Source organism: Vipera ursinii (genome assembly GCF_947247035.1).
Source record: "Vipera ursinii genome assembly, chromosome: 12".
NCBI classification, from domain to species: Eukaryota; Metazoa; Chordata; class Lepidosauria; order Squamata; family Viperidae; genus Vipera; species Vipera ursinii.
In genome coordinates, this window is record NC_139525.1 from 18788528 (window position 1) to 18815257 (window position 26730).

Consider the following 26730-nt stretch of genomic DNA (forward strand, 5'->3'; position numbering starts at 1 on the left):
GCCTCTTGTTTGTGGAGTTCCTCGGGGGTCAGTTCTCTCTCCCCTCCTGTTCAACATCTACATGAAGCCGCTGGGTGAGATCATTTGTGGTTTCGGGGTGGGGTATCATCAGTATGCTGATGATACCCAACTTTTTTTCTCTACCCCGAACCAACCCAGTGATGCCCTCGCCGTGATGTCCCGTTGCCTGGAGGCGGTCCAGGTCTGGATGGGGAGAAACAGTCTTCGTCTCAATCCTGCCAAGACTGAGTGGCTGTGCATACCGGCATCTTGGACTAACCAGTCCATTCCATCTTTAATGATGGGGGGGTGAGGTGTTACCCTCCGTTGATAGGGCTCGCAACGTGGGCGTCCTCCTGGATTCGCGGCTCAGTTTTGAAGATCATATAGGAGCCATGACCAGGGGGGGCTTTGCCCAGGTTTGCCTGGTATGCCAGTTGCGGCCCTACCTGGACCGAGATGCCCTGCGCACAGTCACTCATGCACTTGTGACCTCCTGATTGGACAACTGCAACGCTCTCTACATGGGGCTGCCCTTGAGGACCACTCGGAGGCTTCAGCTGGTGCAGAATGCAGCCGCACGGGTTGTGATGGGGGTTTCCCGATACTCCCATGTAACACCTCTACTCCGCGAGCTGCATTGGCTCCCGGTTGCCCTCCGGGTGAGATTGTTTTTTTTTATTATTAAAAAGTTTTACAATATATTTTTTAAAATAGAAGAAACTCCCTCCCCCCTCCCCTCCCCCAACCCTCCCCTCCCCCTCCCCAACTTCCCAGAGCTGAATACAGGGTATAAACTCACAAACTTAAGCTAAAATATGCTAACAACAAAAATAAAACATTAAATTCTATCGCACTTTAACTCTCCATAGTCATAACTATATTACTAACAAATAACTAATAATACGTCATATAAAACCACTACTTATTCAAATGCTAAATGAAACTTTTTAGTCCCATATTTATTCTGAATATATTCAATCCATCTTCTCCATTCCACAATATATCTCTGTTGCGATTGTTCTTTCAAATATGCTGAAATCTGTGCCATTTCCGCCAAATTAGAAACTTTCAAAGTCCACTCTTCTATAGTCGGCAGTTCCTCCTTCTTCCAATATTGCACTACTAAAAATCTTGCTGCCGTAATTAAATTCAACATCATTTTAGTATCTATAACAGTAAAGTCTGTAATAATACCCAACAAAAACAACTGCAGAGAAAACCTTATTTTTTTCTTAAATATCTTTTGCATATTCCACCAGATTTTAATCCAAAACGCTTGACTTTTTTACAAGTCCACCATATGTGAAAATACGTTGCATCCTCACAACCACACCTCCAACATTTGGGCTGGCAGTTCGGATACATACTTGCTAGTATTTTAGGGTCTAAGTGCCACCTATAAAACATTTTATAAAAATTCTCTCTTAAATTTTGGGCCTGTGTAAATTTTATGTTTCTAACCCAAATCTTTTCCCAAGTATCCATTGTTATAACCACCTGAAAATTCTGGGCCCACTTTATCATACAATCTTTAACAAGTTCCGTTTCTGAATCAATTTCTATCAATGCATTATATATCCTTCTTATATGTGCTTGACCTTGATCTCTAATCTGTTTTACCAAATTTCCATCAGTTATCGAAAAGCCAACTTTCTGATCTTCTTTCCATCTTGCTTGTAACTGCCCATACTGAAACCAGGTTTGCACAATCTTTTCTTCTTTTAAAATATTATATGGCTTTAATTGCCATACATTCCTTTCTATCCTTAAAATTTCTTTATATGTGGTCTCATCATGTTTAAATCCAACATTTATATTTTCTATTGCATTGTTTAGGTTTTGCCCAAATTGGTATCTTATAATTTAACTTATCCGTGCGCCTTTGGCGTCTAGTCATGCCGGCCACATGACCACGGAGACGTCCTCGGACAAGCGCTGGCTCTTCGGCTTTGAAACGGAGATGAGCACCGGCCCCTAGAGTCGGAAACGACTAGCACGCATGTGCGGGGGAACCTTTACCTTTTTTAGTTTAGTTAGTTAGTTTATTCAATTTCTATACCGCCCTTCCCCCGAAGGACTCAGGGCGGTTAACAGGGCATATATAAATAACAGTACAAAAATTAAAAAGAAATTAAACCAATGCCCAATTATTTATTTATTTATTATTACAATAAAAATAGTAAAAAAAAACCATTAAAAAACCCTAATATTCCCCATCAGGCCAGACCAGCTAGTTCAAATAAGTGGGTCTTCAGCCCGCGCCGGAAGGAGCGAAGGTCCGATGCCATCCGGAGCTCAACCGGCAGTTGGTTCCATAATGCCGGAGCACCCACAGAGAAGGCCCTCCCCCTGGGGGCCACCAGTCGACATTCCCTGACCGGAGGCACCCTGAGGAGGCCCTCTCTGTGGGCACGCACAGGGTGGAGGGGAGTTGACGCCGGCAGCAGGTGGTCCTTGAGGTATCCCGGACCCATGCCATGTAAGGACTTAAAGATCATAACCAAAACCTTGAACCTCACCCAGAAGACAACTTTAATTTAATTTAACTTATGTCTATATTTTTTCCATACTCGCAACAGAGCATACCTTAATATATGTACCCTCTGGGTGAGATTCAAGGTGCTGGTGATGACCTATAAAGCCCTAAATGGCTTGGGTCCAGGATATTTGAGGGAACACCTGCTGCCGGCATCAAGCTCCCTTCGTCCTGTGCGCTCCCACAGGGAGGGTCTCCTCAGGGTACCGCCGGTAAAAGATTGCCGGTGGACAATACCCAGGGGGAGGGCCTTCTCTGTGAGTGCGCCGGCCCTTTGGAACCAGCTGCCTGTAGAGCTTAGGACTGCCCCTGACCTTCACTCATTCTGCCGGGACCTGAAGACCTGGCTCTTCGAGCTTTCTGGCCTAGACTGAGAGTATTAACTGGGGTTTTAATTGTATTTTTAATTGTAATTGGGTTTTTATTTCAAGGTTAGTGTAATTATTTTAATTTTTTTTTAATTTTTATAACTTGTTGCATTGTTTTAAAAAACCTTGTGAACCGCCCTGAGTCCTACGGGAGAAGTGCGGTATATAAGTTTAATAAAATAAAAATAAATAAAATTAGTTTTTTAAGGGAATGAAAATTAGCTACAAACAATAAAACATACTTTGTTAACTATAGATGAATTGTAAGGATGACAAACAGAATATATATGTATTTCAGATCTGATAATTACTATACAATGAAATAGACTAGCTATCAGAACATAACTTTGAAATATTATAGAATTTGCAATGATATAATAAAAGATATTATTTTAAAAATTGATGAACTACTAAGATGATAAATAGAATATATTAGTTGCAATGATAGAGCTAAAAAAATTTCTTAATGGACTAAGGGGAATCTTTAAAAGATACATATTGATTTTATATTTAACTTTTAGACCTTTAAAGGAAAAGAAAGTTAGCTATTAGAATTGACTTATATTACAGAATTTGGAAGGATACAACAAAGATATTTTTGCAATAATTGGTGAACTATTAAGATGTTAAATAGAATAAATTTGTATAACATAAGAATGCACTGAAATGAACAATATATGTATTTTAGACAGGATAATTACTATATATAATGAAATGGGGGAAATGTGGGCTACCCAAAAATTAAGTTTTCTTTTATATATTACAGGCTAGTTCGGAATATCTTATTCGAATTAGGTAAAACTTAAAAACAGGACATGGATATGTATATGTGAAAATATATTGAAAATTGTTCTAATTGATTGTGTTATAATTAGAAATGTATTAATTTGATTAATTTGACTATGCTATCATAACTAAGGGAATTGAAGAGGGAATTCTTGTTATTTACTATTGTTTACTTTTAACTACCCAACCACCGTATTGCTTCATAAATACCTGGATGTAAAACTAAAAAATCAATAAAACTTGAATTAAAAAAAAGAAGAAAGAAATTGCCACCCAATAAAAATACCAGGAGACTTGAAAAAGACTGCCAAACTAGGATTGGCAAAGCCTTCTGTTGAAGGTTGTTTTTTTTTTTTTAAAAAAAAACCCTTGGAATTACAGTCCTTTAGAGTCACCACAAAGGTTAGATAAAGTGGCTAATCCTCAGAGCCCAGTAACTGTTTCTGATTTCATAAATTTTATTGTAATTTTTAACTATAATTTTCCTAGGAACTATTGTTGTACAACCAGAGCCAGTACTTAATGAAGACAAAGATGACTTTAAAGGACCTGAATTTAGGAACAGAAATACTGCTAAACTAAAACCAGAAGCTCAGAAGAAGCGAGGAGGTAAATGCATTATGAATTACGTTAAATTCTATCTTTAAAATGTTCCACATTGGTCATTACTTTGTGCATATTGTATGTTGGATTTCAGTGTCTTCTGCTCTCTTAATAGGCAAGATAGGTTAATAAGAATTACATTACTTTTATTGCCAACTGGCAATTGGGAGTTAGGGTGGGCAATCTGATAGCCCAGAGATACAAGACCACAAACTCTTTTCCTGTGGCACCAGCTACCCTGCCATTCATAGCTGCTAGAAATCAGCATCATACTTCCTTTACATTTTGAGGTGAGAAGAACACGAAAAGCTAAAGTAATTAAAAAGCAAGATCGTCCAGTTTCCCCAAATTAACTCAGGTTAAAAAAAAAATCCTGTCCACCTTTGTGATACATCATCTCCCATTCTGCGTCATTTTAAAACCCCAAAAGAAATCTCAGTGTGCAGAAGTTTAGTGTATCAGGTGTTGGTTCAGAAAAAGCTATCAAGAAAAGAGAACTATTTTACCAGCTGCTTAATGAACTTTTAGTGAGCTAATTGCTGTTAGGAAGTGTGCATTGGATGATGTAGTTTGTTATTCATGCCATATAGAAGATTTTAATGGTGTGCAAAATGTTTCTTGGAGAAGCAGTTCCTGTATATGTGATGTACTAAACAAATTGAGCATAGTTGCTCACTAATTGCTGTTTAAAGGAAGAACCAACTGCCACAAATTGTCCTATAATATAGCTTAGTTGTGTGTAGAATCTGCAACCTGAGAAAGTTGTGTATGGACCTTGTAAATTAAAAATGTTTTGTGAATTGCAAGACCAATTGTGAGACTGATGCACAATTCCCATGCTAATGGAAATCAGGCAAATCAGTAGAACTATATGTAGGCTTGAAATTTTGATATATAACTATTATTTTGAAAATGTGAAATACAGTTTTATTTAGAAGTTGAAACTTCTTTTTTTGTTCAATTTTTAATTTTTAAAAGCTTGTTAATCCTGTTGTCTTTATAAGTCATATAGTATTTATATGTAATTTTTATAATGTTTATCTTTTTATTTATATTAATTATAAATTATCCCTGGGAGGATCATCTGAGTTGGCTCGGGAGTTCATGGCTTCCATGACGGCCATGGACCTGATGCAAGTAATTCAGGGCCCGACTCATGGGGGGGGGGTGTCACACGCTCGATTTTGTTTTTCTATCTGAACAATGGTTAGATGATCTGGGTGGGGGTTCTCCAATTGTTATGCCCCTGTCATGGACCGATCATCATCTCCTGCAGCTGGTCTTCTGTTTCGCCATTCCCCGTCGGGCTACGGAACCAACAAGATGGTTCCGCCCTAGGCGCTTAATGGACCCTGAGCGGTTCCAGGTGGCGCTTGGGTCCCCACCTGCCACCTTCGCTCACAGCTCGGCCGATGCCCTGGTGGAAGCCTGGGAAAAGGCAGCCACGGAGGCACTCGACTGAGTTGTACCCATGCGGCCCCTGACCTGGTGCAGATCCCAGTGGGCTCCATGGTTCTCCACGGAGCTCCGGGAGATGAAGCGTCGGAGACGGGACCTAGAGAGCTGTTGGAGATCCAGCCGGTCTGAATCCGACCGATTGCGACTAAGGTCCTCTATGAGGTCTTATCTTGCGGCGATGAGGACGGCAAGGTCTAATTACTTTGCTACCCTCATCACTTCCGCAGATTATCGCCCGGCCGCCCTGTTTAGGGTGACCCGCTCCCTCCTTAATCAGGTGAGGGAGGAGCCCTTGCAGGGTCGTGCCGAGGAATTTAGCCAACATCTGTCAGACAAAATCGCTCGGATCCGGACCCGTCTGGACTCCGACTGGGCAGAGTCTGACGGTGATGACATGGATGGTCTTGGTGATGTTATCTGGGAAGAGTTCGATCCTGTGACTCCGGAAGATGTGGACAGGATCATGGGGAGGCTGAGCTCCACCACGTGTTTATTGGACCCGTGCCCCTCCTGGCTGGTTTATGCGGCTCGGGAGGGGACACGAGGCTGGCTCCAGGCAGTGATAACTGCTTCTTTGAGTGAGGGTAGTTTTCCCACCGCCTTGAAGGAAGCGGTGGTGAGATCCCTCCTCAAGAAGCCTGCCCTGGACCCAGCTGTTTTAAACAACTATCGTCCGGTCTCCAACCTTCGCTTTCTTGCAAACGTTTTTGAGAGCGTGGTGGCGCATCAGCTCCCTTTGTTCCTGGAGGAAGCTGATTATCTGGACCCGTACCAATTGGGCTTCAGGCCCGGGTACAACACGGAGACGGCATTCGTCGTGCTGGTGAATGATCTCTGGCGGGCTCGGGACAGGGGTTGTTCCTCTGTCCTAGTCCTATTAGACCTCTCAGCGGCTTTCGATACCATCGACCATGGTATCTTACTGCGGCGTCTCGGGTTGGGAGTGGGAGGCACTGTTTTGCAGTGGTTCTCCTCCTACCTCCTAGGACGTTCGCAGTCGGTGTTGGCAGGAGAGCAGAGGTCGGCCTCGAGGCCTTTCGTTTGTGGAGTTGGTCCTCTCGCCTCTCCTGTTCAACATCTATATGAAGCCGCTGGGTGAGATCATTCGTGGTTTTAGGGTCGGGTATCATCACTATGCTGATGATACCCAGCTTTTCATCTCCACCCCAAACCACCCCAGTGATGCCCTCGATGTGATGTCCCGTTGCCTGGAGGCGGTTTGGGTCTGGATGGGGAGGAACAGGCTTAGGCTCAATCCCGACAAGACTGAGTGGTTGTACGTGCCGGCATCTCGGGAAATTCAGGTTATTCCAGCTTTAACCATGGGGGGGGTGAGGTATTACCCCCCGTAGATAGGGCCCGCAACTTGGGTGTCCTCCTGGATTCACAGCTCTCCCTGGAAGATCATATAGGAGCTGTGACTATGGGGGTCTTTGCCCAGGTTCGCCTAGTGCACCAGTTGCGACCCTATCTGGACTGGGATGCCTTGCGTACAGTCACTCATGCGCTTGTGACCTCTCATTTAGACTACTGCAATGCTCTGTACATGGGGCTGCCCTTGAGGACCACTCGGAGGCTTCAACTGGTGCAGAATGCATCTGCGCGAGTTGTGTTGGGGGTCTCCCGATACTCCCATGTAACACCTCTACTCCGCGAGCTGCATTGGCTTCCAGTTGCCCTCCGGGTGAGATTCAAGGTGCTGGTGATGACCTATAAAGCCCTAAATGGCATTGGTCCGGATTACTTATGGGAGCACCTGCTGCCGGCGTCAACTTCCCTTCGTCCAGTGCGCTCCCACAGAGAGGGTCTCCTCGGTGCCGTCGGTCAGAGAGTGTTGGCTGGTGGCCCCCAGGGGGAGGGCGTTCTCTGTGGGTGCGCCAGACCATTTACCGGTTGAGCTCCAGACAGCTCCTGACCTTCGCTCTTTCCGCCGTGACTTGAAAACTCACCTATTTGAACAAGCCGGCCTGGTCTGGGTTTCGGGTATTTTAATTTTAATTGTAATTTTAATTAATTTTATTGCAATTGGGCTTTTCTATTTAATTCTTATCTTAACTTTTGTATATTGTATTTTTATTGCATCTTATTGCCCTGTACACTGCCCTGAGTCCTTTGGGAGAAGGGTGGTATAGAAATTAAATAATTAAATTAAATTAAATTATTAAATTAAATTAAATTAAATTAAATAAATAAAAAGATACAGTTATCTACTTAGAAATCTTATTCATATTATACTGAATTATAACTAAAATTTAAGTGTAGGTGAATGTCTTGAAATGGAAGCTAATATTTTCTATGTTGTAATAATTTATTTGTTTAATAGTATTTTTCTACATGCCTTATATTAACCTCCAATTCAGGGCCTTCCATATGTGCTTGATAATATGTCACAAATTGTGCCATGAGGAATCTCTTTTCAAATTATACTGGATAAAATGTGTTAAAATAATATTTTACAGGAAAAAAATGAAGAGTTTCTAATACATTCTCCTCTCTCTCTCTCTCTCTCTCTTTCCCTCTCTCTCCCTCCCTCCCTCCCTCCCCTCTCACTCTGGTAGAGGAAGGCCTTCATGGAATTGTTAGCTGTACAGCTTGTGGTCAGCAGGTGAATCATTTTCAAAAAGATTCTATCTACAGACATCCTACATTGAAGGTTCTTATATGTAAGGTATATATCTATATATTCTCTTTCTATTTCTTTCTGTGTACCAGCATTCTCATGAATGTATCAATAGGGTGAAGATACATTTATCGATGAAATCCATTTTGTGTTTGTATGCACTCATGCACTGATTTTTGTCTTCTGTGGTCTATAAAAAAGCATCATCTCTTTAAACTTGTGTCATGAAAATACGGATTTTGGAATAAGACAAAAATATTTTTGAAGCAAGAAAATATTAATAATTGATGCAGCATCTAAACAGTTACTGAAGTTCTTTCCATCTCATGTCAAAAGAGACCTGATGCGTCCAGAAAGTGAGAACCCACGTACCCAGAGTCAGGGCCTATAGGCCAATCACAATATGCTGTATTACTTTTAAATTTTGCAGAGAAAATGTTTCTATACAGGTAGTCTTTGTTTAGCAACCATAATTAGGACCAGTAGGTCGGTTGCTAAGTGACACAGTCTGATTCACATGACTGATTGTGCTTATGGTTTTACTTTAGCTTTCCTTTGATTTGCAGCATCAGAAGGATATGATGCCAAACAGCTAGGTGAGGTCCAACAGTGGTCTGTGTTTCTGGGGCTCAATTCACAAAGAAGCGAGATTAAAGGGCAAATCTTTTTTTTTTATTGAAAAGTTTTAACATACAGTTTATCTTTAACAGTCCCCCCACCCCCTCCCTTCTCCCTTCCCCCCTACCTCTCCCCCCTCCCCCCCGACTTCCCAGAGCTAAATACAAGGTATATATAAAAAAACAATCATAAACAACCATATACTAACAACCATAAACTCTAAAATCCATCACTCTCTAGCTTATATAGGATAAGACAAACCTTAGTGATATTAAATATATATAGAGAAGCTAAAAGAGAAAAAAAAGAAAGAAGACTTATTCAAATGCTACATGAAACTTCTTAACCCTATACTTGTACTGGATATACTCAATCCATTTTCTCCATTCCATAATATAACGTTCTTGCGAGTGATCTTTCAAATAAGCCGAAATCTTTGCCATCTCTGCCAGGTCGGAAACCTTTAAAGTCCATTCTTCTATGGTCGGCAGTTCCTCTTTCTTCCAATACTGACCTATCAAAAGTCTTGCTGCCGTAATTAAATTTAACATCAACTTAGTGTCCACAACCGTAGCATCCGTGATTATTCCCAACAAGAAGAGTTGCGGACAAAATTTTATCCTTTGCTTAAAAATCATCTGCATATTCCACCAAATTTTTATCCAGAAAACCTTGATCTTTTTACAAGTCCACCATACATGAAAATATGTTGCATCTTCATCACCACACCTCCAGCATTTTGGCTGGTAATTCGGATACATACTTGCAAGCTTTTTAGGATCTAGATGCCATCTATAAAACATTTTATAAAAGTTCTCTCTTAAATTTTGAGCTTGTGTAAATTTTACGTTCCTCACCCAAATCTTTTCCCACGTGTCCATTGTGATAACTTCCTGAATGTTTTGGGCCCATTTTATCATACAATCCTTAACAAGTTCTGTTTCTGAATCTCTATCGATGCAAGATATATCCGTTTAATATGTGCTGGTCCCTGATTTCTAATTTGCTTTATCAGATTTTCATCAGTCATTGTGAAACCAATTTTCTGGTCTTCTTTCCACCTGGCCCGTAGCTGAGTATATTGAAACCAATTTTGAACAATCTTCTCGTCTCACAAGAGACTATATGGCTTCAAACACCAAACATTTCTTTCCAAGCTTAGAATCTCCTTGTACGTAGTCACATCATGTTTGAAACCAGCATGTATATTTTCTATTGCGTGTTTTGGAATTGCCCACAATGTTATCTTACAATCTAGCTTATGTCTGTACTTCTTCCAAACTCTCAGCAATGCCTGTCTTAAAATATGCACTCTAAACACATTATCTACCTTCTTATCATACAACAAATATGCATGCCAGCCAAACAGCAAGTCGTGGCCCTCAAGATTTAATAATCTCTCTTGTGTCAAATTAATCCAATCACTTATACCTGCTAACGCAGCAGCTTCATAATATAATTTAAGATTAGGCATTTTAAGACCACCTCTTTCACGAGTATCCTGCATAATCTTAAGTTTAACTCGTGGCCTTTTCCCTGCCCAAACAAATTTGTTGATACCTCTCTGCCATTCCTCCAAATTAGAATCTTTCTTAAGAACCGGTATCATTTGAAATAAAAATAAAAATTTAGGCAGGACATTCATTTTTACTGCTGCAATTCGCCCCAACAAAGACAATTGCAGTTTTTCCCAACTCTCCATTTCTTTTTGGATTTTTCCCCATAATTTTTCATAGTTATTTTTATATAATTTTGTATTAGAGGGCGACAAAAACACCCCCAAATATTTAACCCTTTTGACAATCTCAAATCCAGTTAACCCTTCTAAAAGGGCCTTTTGCGATGCTGTCATGTTTTTAGCCAAAATTTTAGTTTTTTATACATTAACTTTAAATCCAGAAACCTTCCCATATTGCATTATTATCTCCATCAGGTCCACAACAGAGCTCTCTGGCTGGGTCACTGTAACAACCAGATCGTCTGCGAACGCTCTCAATCTATAATCCTGATCTCTAATCTGTATACCCTTAATTCTTTCCGAATTTCGTATTTTAACCAATAATATCTCCAATGTTAACACAAATAACAAGGGCGATAACGGACACCCTTGCCTTGTGCCCTTCTCAATATTACATGCTTCTGTCAGGCTATTGTTAACTATTATTCGGGCTGTTTGTTTTTGATATAATGCCCTAATTGGTTGCAAAAATTTATCCCCAAAATTCATTTTATCTAAAACTTTCATCAAAAATTGCCAATTCAATTGATCAAAAGCTTTTTCAGCGTCTAAAAAAATTAGCGCCGCAGGGATCTGGTTGCTCCTTTCCAAAAATTCCAACACATCTACTATATGCCTCACATTATTTTTCATTTGCCTACCACTAATAAACCCAGTTTGATCCCCATGAATCACCCGTTGCAGAACCCTCATCAATCTATTAGCCAACACCTTAGCAAATATCTTATAGTCTGTATTTAATAGTGATATCGGTCTATAGTTTTTTACTTGAGTAGCATCTTGGTCTTCCTTCGGAATCAGAGAGATAAAGGCAGTTCTCCAAGATGGAGGCACCTTTCCCCCTCTCTGGATTGTCTGGAACAATTCCTTTAACGGTTTAACCATCTCTAATTGTAAATTTTTGTAGTAGGCCGCAGTCAAACCATCTGTACCTGGCGCTTTGTCAACCTTCAACTCCTTAATTACTGTAAATATTTCTTCTTCTGTAATCAGTTGATTAATCTCCTCTTTTTGTACTTGTGTAAGCACCGGGATGCTAGCATTCTCCAAATATTCATCAATGTCTTTTTCATTAATCTTCTCCTTAGCATATAATTTAGAATAAAAATCCACAAAGGCTTCCTTAATAAAATCCTGTTGAAACACCATTTTTCCCTTGTGTTCAATTTTGTCTATGTTAGAAGCCCTCTGCTTTTTCCTTAGTCTATAAGCTAGCCATCTACCTGGCTTATTAGCATTGCAAAAAGTATTATGCCTGGCAAACCTCAAATTGGTTGCCACTTGATCAGCCATTAATTTATCAAATTGTCCTCTTAATAGCTTGATAGCCTCCTTAGTCTTCACATCCAATGGATTCAAAGTCAAAGCATTCTCTTTTTCCTTAATTTCATTCTCCAATTCTTTCCTTCTAGCTTCCAAAGTACGTCTATGTTTGTTGTTCATATATATCAACACTCCTCTCATATAGGCCTTGCTAGCATCCCAGACCATATCCATAGAGGTATCCTTATTCATATTAATTTCAAAAAAATCCTTCATTCGCTGTTTACACTCTTCCACATTTTTCTGGTTTCTAAACAAATTCTCATTTACGCGCCACGAGCGCCTATCTCTGTTATCCTTATTAATCTCTAACCATACTGGGCTATGGTCAGAAATAGCTCTTGCACAAATCTTTACCTTCTTAATCCTAGAAAAAAAATCATTAGTCAGCAAAATAAAGTCAATCCTAGAAAAAGATTGATGTCTATCAGAAAAAAAAGTATAATCCTTTTCATGTGGGTGTGTGTCACGCCAAATGTCTCGCAATTCCAAATCATCCTTCATTTCAAAAAAAGACTTAGGCAGTCTGGCATGACACGGAATACGCTTAAAAAAACCAGCCTTATCCATTTGTACGTCCAAAACGCCATTCCAATCCCCCATAAAAATAAACGATTTGTAATCCAACTGAGTAAGCTTTGTGTGAAGTAAGCTAAAAAAGTCAGCCTGTTGTTGTTGATTAGGAGCATACAGTCCAACTAAAAGCGTTTTTTTACCTTCTAGCAACAAATCTATCATTACGTATCTTCCATGCTTATCTGCTTCAATTAAGTCCGCTGTTATAGCACTTTTAACATAAACAACCACTCCATTTTTCTTATTCATTGCAGAGGCAACAAATTGCGTACCCAGTCTTGAATTCAGTAAAAACTTTTGGTCCATAGCCCTAATATGCGTTTCTTGCAAGCATATAACATCAGTCTTAAATTGTTTTAAATATAAAAAAACTTTCTTTCTCTTCTGAGGCGAATTTAATCCATTAACATTCCAAGTCAAAAATTTAGTCGCCATTCTTGTCGCCCCGAAGCTTTTGGAGCACCTCTTCAATGGCCCTGCCTCCTTTGGGCCGCGCTCCTCCCACTGCCTCGCTGTAAGTGCGCTTTGAAAATTCCATAAACTTCTGCTGGTCTTGTTCTTTTATTTGTTTTGCTCTTTTTAAAGCAGCACACGTCACCCTTAGCTCTCCAACATCAGCCAACAAAGTTGTAGTTTGATCCCCTCCAGCACCATCCTCCTCTGTCTGACCATCTTCAGCCTCATGAGGTTTTTCTTCACCAGATCCCTTTGCCGCTTCCAGAAGTGATAGTGGAGTTGCTTTTAAAACATTATTGTAGAATTCACGCGCCTGTGCCACAGTAACCAGACGGTATCTTTTACCTTCATGCATCGCCTCCAGCCCAACTGGAATCTCCCATCTGAACCTTATATCACGTTGTTTAAGTTCCTGCACCAGAAATGCATAGTCCTTTCTTCTCCTTAAAATCTTTGGAGGAATTTCCTTTAAAACCAAAACTTCTTGGTCAGCGACCACTATTTTAGTATCATAGGCAGCTTGGATAACTTCATCTCTGATTTCTCTCTTTGTAAAGTAAACCACCACATCTCTAGGTAGCTTCCTCTGTCTGGCAATCCATGAATTTACACGAAAAACTTTATCCATACATCCCTTTATTTCAGATGCTGGCTGACCCAATACTGCTTCCAGGGCTTCAGAGATCAGCTGCTTCAAATCTTCTTTAATATTTTCTTTTAAGCCCCTAATTCTGATAGCATACTGCATCTGATGAAACTGAACAAGGCTTAACTCTCTGTCCACTTTGTCTTCATTCTCCAATACCTTTACTTCTAGTACAGCATTTTTTTGAGTCAAATCTTCCACTTTTTCTTCCAAACCTTGTACACATTCAGCCACACTTTCCACTGTAGACAAAATGTCTACCCTCATCGCACTAAATTTCTCTTCCATCCTCTCTTCTATTCTCTCCTCCATTTTTGCCAATTTATCACCCAATGTTTCTAAAATTACCTGGGCATGCTTTTCAAGGGCATCTTGTAAATCCTTTGATGTCAATGCAGCAGGAGGAAGCAAGGCTTGCAACGATGTCTGTTGCACCGGAGAAGTTCCAGCACTCTGAAGAGTTTTTGAAGGAGGTTTAGCCGCCATCTTTTACTTTCACTTGTGACGCACTTTCACTTTAAGTTTAAAAAGTCCATTAAGCTCGAGAGTAAAATATAATAATCCTCTTCACCTTTTCCTCTTGTACCGCTCTGCCTGCTCCTTTTATTCCAGAGTCTTTCCTTCAGGCAGGGGTGGTCGCAAACGCCTGGCTCTGCTCCAAGAAATCCGGAGCAGAGACGCTGACCAGCTAGGAGCGACCCAGGCTACGGGGGAGTTCGATCCTTCAGCCGCCCAAGCTTTAAGCTCAGGCGGCCCCGGAGAACTCGACCCCTACCTGGGGCCTCACCCCCTCCTCTTCCCCCGAGGAGGGGGCTTCAAATTCACCCGAACAGCTGATCGGCGCTGTTTCAGGTGAAAATTACACAGCTGAGCCGCGGGCAGCCTGAAAAGGCTGTCTCCGGCGCCGCGCCGCCACCGGAAGTCTAAAGGGCAAATCTTTTAGCACTTTTTTCTCACTCCCCTGCCTTTAGAAAGTTTGGCATTGGGATAATTAGCAAGAAGGGAATTAATGTTTGTGTTTACATTCATTGGAGATTACAAGAGATTAAGCAGGAACACAGTGGGGAGCAAACACTGAAAGCAATGCGCTGGTGCTGGCTATTTGCATAGTGTGCTTGGGGCTCCAACCCTAAGCTGGTTAGGAAGGAAACAAAGTCTTCTCAGTTACAGGTAGCAGCTGTCGGTTAATTAAGATCACAGAGCTGAACTTCTTAACTCGCATTGCTCTTTTTGGGGAAATGCTACACTGCAGAGAAAAGCAACCCAGGGAGAGATTGCAAGGGAGAAAAAGAAAAAAAAAATGAAACAGGCATAAGACAATTTGACTGTACTAACTAACTGTAATGGCAAACACATGACAGAGACACAGAGATGTATGAAAGTCATAAATGTGAACATTGGTCACAAAGTTACTTTTTCACACAGTTGTTGCCCAAAGCAGCCACTAAGCAAGGTCTTCTGCATTTAGGCATGTTCAAAGGTCATGCATCAAATAAATAAATGAAGAAAATGATAATTCAAACATTTAATGTAATTTTAAATAATAAATTGTCTTTGGAACATAACTTTGGTACATACTATATGTAGTACGGCAGGATGGGGATGTGAAGTATGTAGAGACCAATTTGACTGAAGCAGTGTATACATTTCATAAATAAAAAAGTTGACTCAGTTTCAGCTAGGTTCTGCCTAGTGTTAGTGGAGAAATAATATTGTAAATTACTTTGGAGCAAAATTTGTGTATTTGCAAGGATAAAATAAAAAAAAGACTTCTCAGTGTCCTAAAAAAAGCAAATTTGTTTATAGATAAGTAATAACGGTGTTAAGCAATATAACCCAGCAACTCAAGCTTTCTGAAAAAAAATGTTTTTTTTATAGACTTGCTTCAAATATTATATGAGTGATGATATCAGCCGTGATGCAGATGGAATGGATGAACAGTGTAGGTAAGTGTATAAAAGTGCCATCATTTAATTTAACCTGATAAACTGAATAGAAGTTATCTCGCATTGTTTAAAGTGATCAGAAAGTAGATTGCTTTATCTTCTATTGGAGAATAATGCAACTAATTATTTAGCCCCATAGGGTTTTGTCAATATTCAAGGTTTGTTAATATGCCTATATGGATTTGATGTATTAGAGTTAGTGAAAGCAAGTTCCTACAAAAGTTGTTAATTGATCTTTAAATAGGAGAAATAGTTCACCTCATTCACCTTGCCTTTTATTTTTATAATCTGTATGATTTACTTGCATTTAGATCAGAAGTAACTGGAGAACAATTGAAGGGTGATTAATGAGTTACGGGATGCCAAGCCTTTTATAGCGTGAGACAAGTGCATCCGTCCCATTGAACTCATCCTTTGAGAACAGCTCTGAATTTTCAGTCTCTAGGGCAGGGCTTTTCAACCTTTTCACCCACTGTACCACTTTTAGGATATGGCAACATCCGAGTACCACCAGTCGCCTAGCAAGGTGTCAAAAACTTGATGACCAAAAAAAAGGAAAAAAGTGATGAAGTACAGGTAGTCCTCGACTTACAGCAGTTCGCTTAGTGACTGTTCAAAGCTACAGTGGCACTGAAAAAGTTCCCCCCAAGCCGCAGCCGAGCAAGGCACCTGCCTGCCCGCCAGGCGGCCCTCTTCCTCCTGTCCGAGGTTTTCATTGTTGTGAGCATTTCTGTTGGGGTTGGGGGGTGTTTGGTTTTTATTTCCCCTGTCTACTGGGTGGTTGCAGCAGGTTTTGGTCACTTCATATGAACTTGGGACACCGTGACCTTCATAAATAGATGCTAAGCATCTAAATGTAAACCACAAGATCCTGGAGATGCTGCAACATTCCAGCTGATCAGCGCTTCTTCTAGGCTCAGCAGAAGCGCCGGGATCAGCGCCGAGCTCCAGCTGGAGCCTGGCGCTGATCCTGGTGCTTCCGCTGAGCCCTGACAGCCCTGCAGTTCCAGCCGTCTCTTGCTCAGGCTTGTGTGGTGCTGCCACCAGTTCAGCTCATTCCCTTCCCCTGCTACCACTTCTCTAGGATTGTCACGTACCACCTGCCAGGTGCCAATGTACCACAGGTGGTACCCATACCACTGGTTGAAAAGCCCTGCTCTAGGGTATCTGGATTAATGCTAATTTGGCTTGTTTTTCTATAATAGAAAATGGAAATAGACTTTATCTTGAAAATAATATAGCTCCTTGTATCCCAGTCTTATTGTATATTAATGAAAAACTTCTGTCATTTGTTCATGGGAGCATGTTTTAAAAATGTTAAAACTTTAATTTCAGATGGTGTGCTGAAGGTGGAAACTTAATTTGCTGTGACTTTTGCCATAACGCATTCTGCAAAAAATGTATATTGCGCAATTTAGGCCGAAAGGAGCTGTCAACCATAATGGATGAAAATAATCAATGGCATTGCTATATCTGTCAACCAGAACCTTTGCTGGACTTGGTCACTGCTTGTGATAGTGTATTTGAAAATTTGGAACAATTATTACAGCAAAATAAGAAGAGAATCAGAGTTGACAGTGATAAAAGTAAAATATATGATCATTCCCTTAAATATTCTTCAAAGAAAAATAGTTCAAATTGTAATGGAGAAGAAAAGAAATTAGATCATCCATATTCTGGTGCTCTCACTTATTCTTATAAAGCATTAATGGTGCCAAAAGTATTGTTGAAAAAAACAAAAAAGCTTGTTGAAACCACAACTAACATGAATGCTAGTTTTGTAAAGTTTCTCAAGGAGGCAACTGAAAATTCTGAAATAAACAGAACAGTACATATACGTCAGCTGAAGGCTTTTAAATCTGTATTAAATGACATAAAAAAGACTCATGCAGCATTGGAGGAAGGTCTGAATCTGGAGATTCAAAATCTGGGCGCTAAATTCAAACAGAAACATACCAAAGAGAAAGAAACAGAAATTAAAATGAGTAATAGTGAAATGAAAAGAACAGAAGGAAAAGAATTCAAAGAAACTAAGATTGTATCAGAAATTAATGAGCCTTCCAATGATCAGAGTGTGCCAGTAACAGAACGGACGGGAAACAAAAAAATGAACTGTAAAGATAAAAAGTCTGGCAAAAGTGAAGAGCTTCAATATAACCCTAATAACACTGAAGCAACAGATATGGATATTGTTTCTGTTCCCTCATCTGTTCCTGAGGATATTTTTGAATACTGTATGGATGTGCAGAAAGCAGGTGTACAGAGTATTGTAAACAGAACAGAACATGGTTCAGTAAATACTAATAAATCTAAAGATAGTAAAGGTGGGACTAAGTTGATACATTCTCCCAAAGTAAAGAAGGAATTGGTTGTAAAATTGACACCAGTTTCCCTCTCTTGTTCTCCTGTAAAACCTGAGGATCCAGATGAGAAACTGGAAAAGGGAGAGGACAAAGAAGATGGAAAAGAAAATTGTAGTACTCAATGTATACCAGAAAAAGATTTCTTTCCACAGGTAGAAGATCACGATCTTAGAAGGTCTCCACGAGTTAAAACTACACCTTTAAGGCGTCCAACAGACATAAATACCTTAACTTCTAATTCCGAAGAAGATAGCAATGAACCATATGGTGAAAACTATGGCAGAAAAACTCCACAGTCCAAAAGGAAAAAAGATAAGCCAAGTTCTCCGAGTGGCACTGTTTGTAGTCCTCAGTCAAGCAAAGGGCTTACTATAGACCAGAGTTCTGATTCTGATGAAATACCTGCTGTTCTCCAAGAGGTAGCCATGATGAGCCATAATTCTTCAGACCTTGATAGCAGCAGTGAAATACCCAAGGATGTGCTAAATCCATTAAAGAAGCGAACAGTGAAGGAGGAGAATGGAAAACGAAAAAGGAAAAGTTCTAGCTCTGGTTCAGATTTTGATGCTAAGAAAGGTAATTCAAATAAAGATTTAGGTGCTGCTAAAAAGAAACGTCAACACTGTTCAGATTCTTCTAATAATGATTCTGAATTGGAAAGAGAAAATACAAAGAAAACAGAGCAAACAAGGAAAACAACAAAAGAAACTCCAAAGAGAGAAAATTATGTTTCTGTGGAAGAGAAATTGCCTGAGAAAGAAACGAGAGAATCAAACCAGAAGCAGCAAAATCAGTTGCCCAGTGAAGTTGATGAAGAATTTTTAATTTCAAATACGGAGAAGGCAAGTGATTCTCTGGCAGACACACCCGGTAAAGAGGCGTCTGTTAAAGAAAAGCAAGTGCAAGATTTCAATGAGAGCTCCTCGAAAGGAAAACAGAATGTTTCATCGAGAAAAGACAACAGCAGCCCTTCAGGCCAGCAAGGCAAACTATGGGGGAAATTACGGGGTTTACCTTCTGACGATGCAGGACGGTCCCCAAAGCAAGACCAAAGTAGCGAGTCCTCAGATGAGACGAAGAAAACCAAAACAGAGAAAGGAAGCATAAATGAGAGAAAGACCTCTGAAAGGAGGCAAAGCGATTCCTGTTCTGAAATTGAGAAGCCGCCTCCTGGCAAAGAAAGCTGCAGTGCTTCCGGAAGTCTCGGTAGAAACCCAAAAACACCTGAAGGAAAAACAGGAAGGAACTTAAGAGAGAGAAGCTCTAAGAAACTCCAAGATAATGTTTCAGACGCTGAGAAGTCTCCCTCAAACAAAGTGGGCTGTGACCCTTTGGAAGACAATTTAAACAAAAAGGGAGAGAAGGCTAAAGACAAAAAGAAAAGCCCTAAAAGGAGGAATTCAAAAAAACCAAGAGGCGAGTTACTGTCTTCTTCCGATGAAGACTTCTATGAGGAGAAAAAGAACAAAAAGAGAGGGACAGCCAAGAAGGGAAGTAGCAGATCTGGCCGTAAAGAAACAGGGAAAACTGAGCTTAAAAAAGCCAAGGACGCCTCTGTCAGTGCGGCCACCTCATCGTCATCAAACGAAGCTGAAAATGAAAATTTGAATTCAGCAGACGAGGAAAGCAGTGATGAGCAGAAAATAAAGCCAGTCACGGAAAGTTTGTTGGTGGATAGAAAACTGGGATTTTTTCAGTCTTCAGGTGTGCAAATAATTAAATCTAAACCTTTGTTAATTATTTCTTTAGACAAAAAAAAGTATCTATACATTTTTGAGCCTATTCCATACATTTTACTAATTTCTTGGAAGATTTTCATTTTTAGGGTGCTTTGCATTTAGGTTTCAAGAATGTTATTTGGATCAGTGCTGAATTGCTGGTCTTGTTGATACGACTGTTAAAAAGGAGAAATTCAGTATAATGGTTAAGCAGGTGCCTCCTGGAAGCCCTTTTTTCCTTAGGAGAATGAACTGTTCAAAATATAATTGCATTTAAATTTAAAGTTTCTAGCGTTTTTAGTAAGCCACTAACATTGCTGACTAGAAATTCTGAAAGCTGTAATTTAGGTACACGGGTAGATACATTTAGGTACATGGAGGAACCAGGGTGAGAAAATTCACCCCCGAACAATGCTATTTCACAGTTGCTTTGTCTTTTCTCTTTCAATGTTTCTGTTTTCTGCTAAACTTTGCCTTAATGTATATCTACCATCATAAAAAAGGAGAAAGAAAAATGAAAGATACTCATAGCTCATTGGCTGAAGCAAAGTCTAGTAACAGTTGTGTTGCTTAGAATAGACTATTTATACTCCATGAAGATGCGTAACTATGAGAAATGATTCAGTTTATTGGTAGAGACATTGGTTCAGAGTTTTTAATGTCTTTCTTCCCAAAATTGCTCAAGGCTACAATGAAAATATAAAATTATTCAACAGTTGCAAAACAACATTTAAAACAACCAGGTATAAAGCTGGTTTATATAACTATTTATATAACTATATAATAGTTTATATAACTATATATGTCACAATTTAAGAGTACCTTTCATGAAAAGTTGGTTAGATTTTCTATAAATGAAGCACATAATGGCATGCACATGGAGACAAGTGCGTTTAAGGCAAAATTTCAGAGCCAGTTGACAATGGAATGCCACAGCATAGGGCTACTTATTCTTCCTCTGGGAGGAGGGAGGATACAGACACACACACACACACACACACACACACGAAATGCTTTTACTTTCCCATCAAAGTGGTACCTATTAATCTACTCGCATTTGCATGCCTTAGAACTGCTGGGTGGGTAGGAGCTGGGGCAAAGAAGGGGAGTTCACCCTGTTGCACGGCACTCGGGTCTGGAGCCCGAGTTGTCAGCTCCCCAGCTGGCAAGCTCAGTGTCTTGAACCACTGAGCCACTGCACCTCAAGTGCACAGGTGTACACATAATGACAACACATACACATACAAGCACTTAAAACGTTTCTATTGGGCATTTTAAAGAAGGTTTAAAAACGAAAAGTTAATAAAGTTAACAGTTGAAGAAAAAAATGGACTTAAAATAGGCAGATTTGTTTTCCAATATATCATTAGTTAATTATGAATGACTAAATATAGGACATTTTTTAAAAGTTTTAGAAGGTGATGTTAAATTCTAAATTAAACATGAATATCAAAAAACAGGTCAGCAGGATAAAAATCACTGAGTAAGATTACATGCTACAGTAAATTTAGTTCACGTCGCCCAAATTTTATTCTAATGTAGATGTCCTTTAAAATTGAAATGCAGACTATAGAGAAATCTAGATTTCAGGTCCATTTATTAAGTTGTAAGGGAAGAAATTCCATAATTGCATAGCTCTCAGTGGCGAAATCTCTCTTAAAACCTTATATTAGACCCTTCTCACTGATGTGAATGCTGGGCCTCAGGCAGAATGAATATTCTAACATTAACGTGTATATCCTGATTATTTAATATAAGGGCTAGTAATTTGTTATAGTGTGAATAATAATGATTATTTTTATTGCTCATCCTACCAGAAACTTACAACTATAGGTTATTTTAAAGGCATTTAAGTCGCTAGTCATCCAGACAGCTTTTAGAAGCGCATTTTGTAAATCATTTGGGTGCTAAATGGATCAAAACAGGCCGGAGGCTGGAGGACAAGCTCTGAAAGCTGTACAAGAGCTGTACAAAATCTGTAAAGGCCATCACCATATTACAGTTTTGAACTTAAGATGCTCAAGTATTTCAAAATTCACTATTTGTTCAAGGTTTGTTTGTTTAAAACACAGTAACATATTTAGAGAAACAGTTTGATGTAGCAGTTAGGACATCAGGCTAGAACTTTGGCAACATTGTGCTCCGCTCCCCCCTTAGACACAAAGGCGGCTGGTTGACCTTGAGCCACTCACTCAGCCCTAGGAAGGAGGTAACGACAAGCCACTTCTGGAAAACCTTGCCAAGAAAACAGCAGGGACCTGTCGAGGCAGTCTCCCAGAACCAGACACGATTGAATGGAAGAAAACGAGCAAACCCTCAAATGCTAAATTGGCTTGCATTTTCTTAATAAAAACTAGGATTGTATAGTAGGAAACTGAAGGTTTTAATATGACAAAAAAGGGAAAAATACAGTTACACGTGTATCACATTGGGAAACAGTTATAGAATGGTCCTATAAAACCCACTCTCCAGATAGAAATCTCTATTGGCCAAGTTTGATTGGGCACACAAAGTCTGTCTCCTGTGCATAAGCTTTCAGTGTACATACAAACAAAATAATATTAAGATACTAATAGTAGCAGGTAAAAGGAAAGATGAGAAGGTTAATAATAATAATACAACCCTACTACATGGCTAAATATCTTTAGACATAGGTTAGTGCTGTGGGAATTAGGTGTTGAGCAGAGTGATGGCACGAGGGAAGGTCTGTCCCTGTGTCTTGTTGTTTTGGCATGCAGTGCCCTGTAGTGGCATCCTGAGGGTAGAAGTTGAAACGGTTTATGTCCAGGATGTCAGTAGATACCTTCTCAGCCCCCTTTCTGGTTCATGCAGTGTACAGGTCCTCAGTGGAAAGCAGGCTGGTTGCAGTTGTATTTTCTGCAGTCCTAACTATCCAAAGAAGTCTATCTGTCCTGTTTGGTTCTAGTGCCAAACCAGATAGTTGTAGAAGTACAGAAGCCAGATTCAGTAATTCCTTTGTAAAACTGCTTCAGCAGCTCCTTGAGTAGTCTCAGCTTTCTGAGTTGACACGGGAAGACCATTCTTTGTTGTGCCTTTTTAATCATGGTTCTAATGGTAGGTGTCCATTTCAGGTCCTGGGAGATTATGCAACCCAGAAACATGAAGCTCTCTACTGTTGATACTGTGTTGTCTAATATTGTAAGAGGTGGTAATTTTAAGTGTATTCAACTCCAGGTGGTTCTGGTTGCACCACAGGGCCAGTTCAACCTCCTGTCTGTGCGCAGACTTATCATTGTCTTGAGACTAATGACTTTTGTATCATCTGCTGTGCAGTGATGCTATATATTGCAGCAACTTAATTTTGTAAGAACACATCCTGTTCTAAAATTGGTGAACAGTGCACTGCAAGACGCTGAATAAATATTGAAACGGACTGCTTTAGCGTTCAGTAAGATTTCTTGAGAATTGGGGCAGTGGATTTGAATAGGTGTTACTTCTGTTGAAGAATTTTGTGGTAGTGTTTGTAAGCAATTCCCTTGGAAACTTTGCTATTATCTGACCTCAGTAGGAGCTGCATCTATTGGGATAGAATACAGTGATGGGAAAAATTGTTTGATGCCCTGCTGATTTTGTATGTTTGCCCACTGACAAAGAAATGATCAGTCTGTAATTTTAATGGTAGGTTTATCGTAACAGTGAGAGACAGAATAACAACAAAAAAATCCAGAAAAACGCATTTCAAAAAAGTTATCAATTGATTTGCATTTTAATGAGTGAAAGAAGTATTTGACCCCTTCACAAAACATGACTTAGTACTTGGTGGCAAAACCCTTGTTGGCAATCACAGAGGTCAGACTGCTTGTAGTTGGCCACCAGGTTTGCACACATCTCAGGAGGGATTTTGTCCCAATGCAGATCCTCTCCAAGTCATGAAGTTTTCGAGGTTGATGTTTGGCAGCTCGAACCTGCAGCTCCCTCCACAGATTTTCTATGGGATTAAGGTCTGGAGACTGGCTAGGCCACTCCAGGACCTTAATGTGCTTCTCCTTGAGCCAGTCCTTTGTTGCCTTGGCCATGTGTTGTGGGTCATTGTCATGCTGGAATACCCATCCACAACCCATTTTCAATGCCCTGGCTGAGGGAAGGTGGTGCTCACCCAAGATTTAATGGTACATGGCCCCGTCCGTCGTCCCTTTGATACGGTGAGGTTGTCCTGTCCCCTTAGCAGAAAAACATCCTCAAAGCATAATGTTCCCACCTCCATGTTTGACGGTGGGGACGGTGTTCTTGGGGTTACAGGCAGCGTTTCTCCTAACATGGCAAGTTGAGTTGATGCCAAAGAGCTAAAATAATTTCTGTGTAGAAGCACAGAGTACCATTCACATGAAGATTTATTTGAATTTACTTAAATTGTGAAGTCAGTCCTCATCAAGAAGAAAAAGTGCAGTATAAAATTCCTTAAGTTATAACCATGAAGGATCATTTGTAATAGATTTCTTCCAAGTTAGATGTGGCAATCAGGGCAATTCACAGGAAAGCCCTCTGTTTTTTATTTCTGCTCATTTACTTTTTAAATGCTTTGAAAAAAGTAAATGATCTCAATGAATATTTGCCAAAATCATAAGAAAGGCGAAATAGTATTATGCTTTATGCTAATTCTTTTTCTATAACTCCAAGGCTTATAGTTAATTTTAGTCAACTAAAATTAGTGCCTTTTAGTTCATTTTCTATTACAAGCGTTTCTGAGTCTGGTCAGTGAACATGGTTTCTGTAATCAAGTTTAGAATAAGTAAACCATTCTTAATAGCATGGTGTTTTGTCCCACTGTTCCTCACTTATTGTACTAATGGATTTGCTGGCTGTCTACAAGCTTTAGCACTTTATATACTATATACCAAACTCACTCTGTAGCTATCAAATATTTTCAGTGCTGCTCCATAGTTTCTTATGATTTTAGGGAGACCCCTCAGAATTAAAACCTGTTTCCTCTGAGCCAAGTAATTATCACTTGTGACTTATTTTATTGACTTTCTAAATGCCTACAGAGCATTTTTTTACCTCTGTAGTGTTGATTACAACAGTATCTGTCTCAGCTCTGTCACTTTTTTCTTTGGCCAGATTTGATTACAGCAGCAAAACCAAAACCAAGCGAGTTTCCTTAATCTTCCTTTTCTTTCTAGGTTTGCCAAACAATAATCTTGCTTGGCTTTGTTAGGCTGGAGCTGCTTGGGTAATGATTCCATTGCTTTTGTCTTAATTACCCAACTGGACTGTTAAGTTTAATGTTTTTTACTGGAAAATATTCTAGTAGTGAACTTCACTAGGACTACTTTTTGTTAGTGGCTAAAAAAAAAGAAAGATATTACTCTTGGTTATCTCAGTTTGCCCATCATTGGTATAGTATTGTTGCTGTTACAAAAATAGATGCTTTGGTCCATTGACAGCAGAAAAACAATCATTTTTAAATATAAAACTGCTATAGGATCATAATATTCACTCAGTTCCTGGAATCTTAATTACTGCCTGATTTTGATAATGAACATATCTAGTTTGTACTTTTTATTAACCATAGATTGATAAATTATCACTCAATATTAATTGATACGTTTACCCTACTAAATTATTAAAATAATATTCAGTAACTCTTGGTTAAAATATTTGACTTTATGCATGCCATCTCTAATATCATTGGGGGAGAAACAGGCTATTAATTAAGCAGGAGGTTAGCTAAAGTACTATGAGAAGTACCTTTAGGAAAACGTAATCTAACAATTGCAGTCAAAATTTGTATAGCCAAAGAAGAAGCACTTTTATAATGACATGCCCATTTTAATTAACATTTTTAATTATTTATATTTAATGCATTGGGGCTAATAAACAGCTATGCTGGGCTTCTCCAGTAACCAAAACTGCTATAAGATGGGCATATTTTTTTTAATCTAATTTTAACTAACATTGTTTGATACTATTTCAAAGGAAAAGTTATAATTAACAAGAATAGTAGCACATTTGATCCTAAATAATGATTGGGGATCAAATCAAAAGCTGCTTTTAAATCAGTAAAATATTACTTTTTTATATTTCAGTATTAAACATCGATTAGATTCTAATTGGAGGTAGAATCAGCTGTTGTCCATTAGATTAACCTTATTTAACTCCAGCAAGACAACAAGTATATCTTCCACTTCAAACTATCTTAATAGTTTATTTAACAAAAATATAGCATGTTTACTGGTCATATTGACATTTACATTGCATTAAAGGATGATCATTCCCAGCACTGGATTTTTTTTTTAAAAAAAATGAACAGGAATTGCTGTCCTTCTAATTTATATATGACAACAGTACTGCTAAAGGAAGAATGTACCAACAGCATACAACTGTCACATGTTATTTAAAATGCTACAAATGGTTTACCCATATTTTATGACATGTGACAAGTAAAATCTCTGTTAAATTCCAAATAACTGTTAACATTATTTGGGAAAAATGGATATAATTTGATATATTTTTCTTTATAGTTAATAACAATATTTTTATTTGCCATATGCTTTTTAAAAATGCTTTTAATATTTTATAATTAGTGTAATTATATCCTTATGCTTTCCAGTTGCTTTTTGTATACTTTGTGATTAACTTGAAAAAGTGTAGGGATTATGCCATGCTAAAAAATTCCTTGTTTCTGTTCTAAATATCTAAATATTCAATTAAATAAATAAAATAAATATATAAATAAATCTAAATACTAGATTTCTTGATCTTGTCTCCACTAATTCTTTTGAGCTAGGTTTGTTTTTTGGTTTAAAAAAGATCAACATATTCACTTGATTTAAAATTTTGAATTCCTTTTGAATAAAGAAAGTAATGTGGTTGAAACAAAGAAAAAAATGCCCACAAAAATACCGAGCCTGTGGGATTTCATTTGTGAGGGTGTTTTCATAGCACAGTCTTAAGGCAATAGAATTTAGTGATGCGCTCAAATTTTAATGTTGGAGAAGTTAAGCTTGACCC

The 26730-nt window shown here is 39.1% G+C and overlaps 1 protein-coding gene across 4 annotated transcripts in view; it reads left to right on the forward strand.

Annotated features, from left to right (window-relative positions):
• ATRX (ATRX chromatin remodeler) overlaps positions 1-26730 on the forward strand; it is a 119753-nt gene that overhangs the window by 30887 nt on the left and 62136 nt on the right. For all 4 annotated transcript variants that reach the window (XM_083372297.1, XM_083372296.1, XM_083372298.1 and 1 more), the window contains 4 exons: positions 4183-4302; positions 8313-8422; positions 15610-15677; positions 17013-19744. In XM_083372297.1, coding sequence (XP_083228423.1) covers positions 4183-4302; positions 8313-8422; positions 15610-15677; positions 17013-19744 — 3030 coding nt within the window. The remainder of the gene's footprint in view (positions 1-4182; positions 4303-8312; positions 8423-15609; positions 15678-17012; positions 19745-26730) is intronic.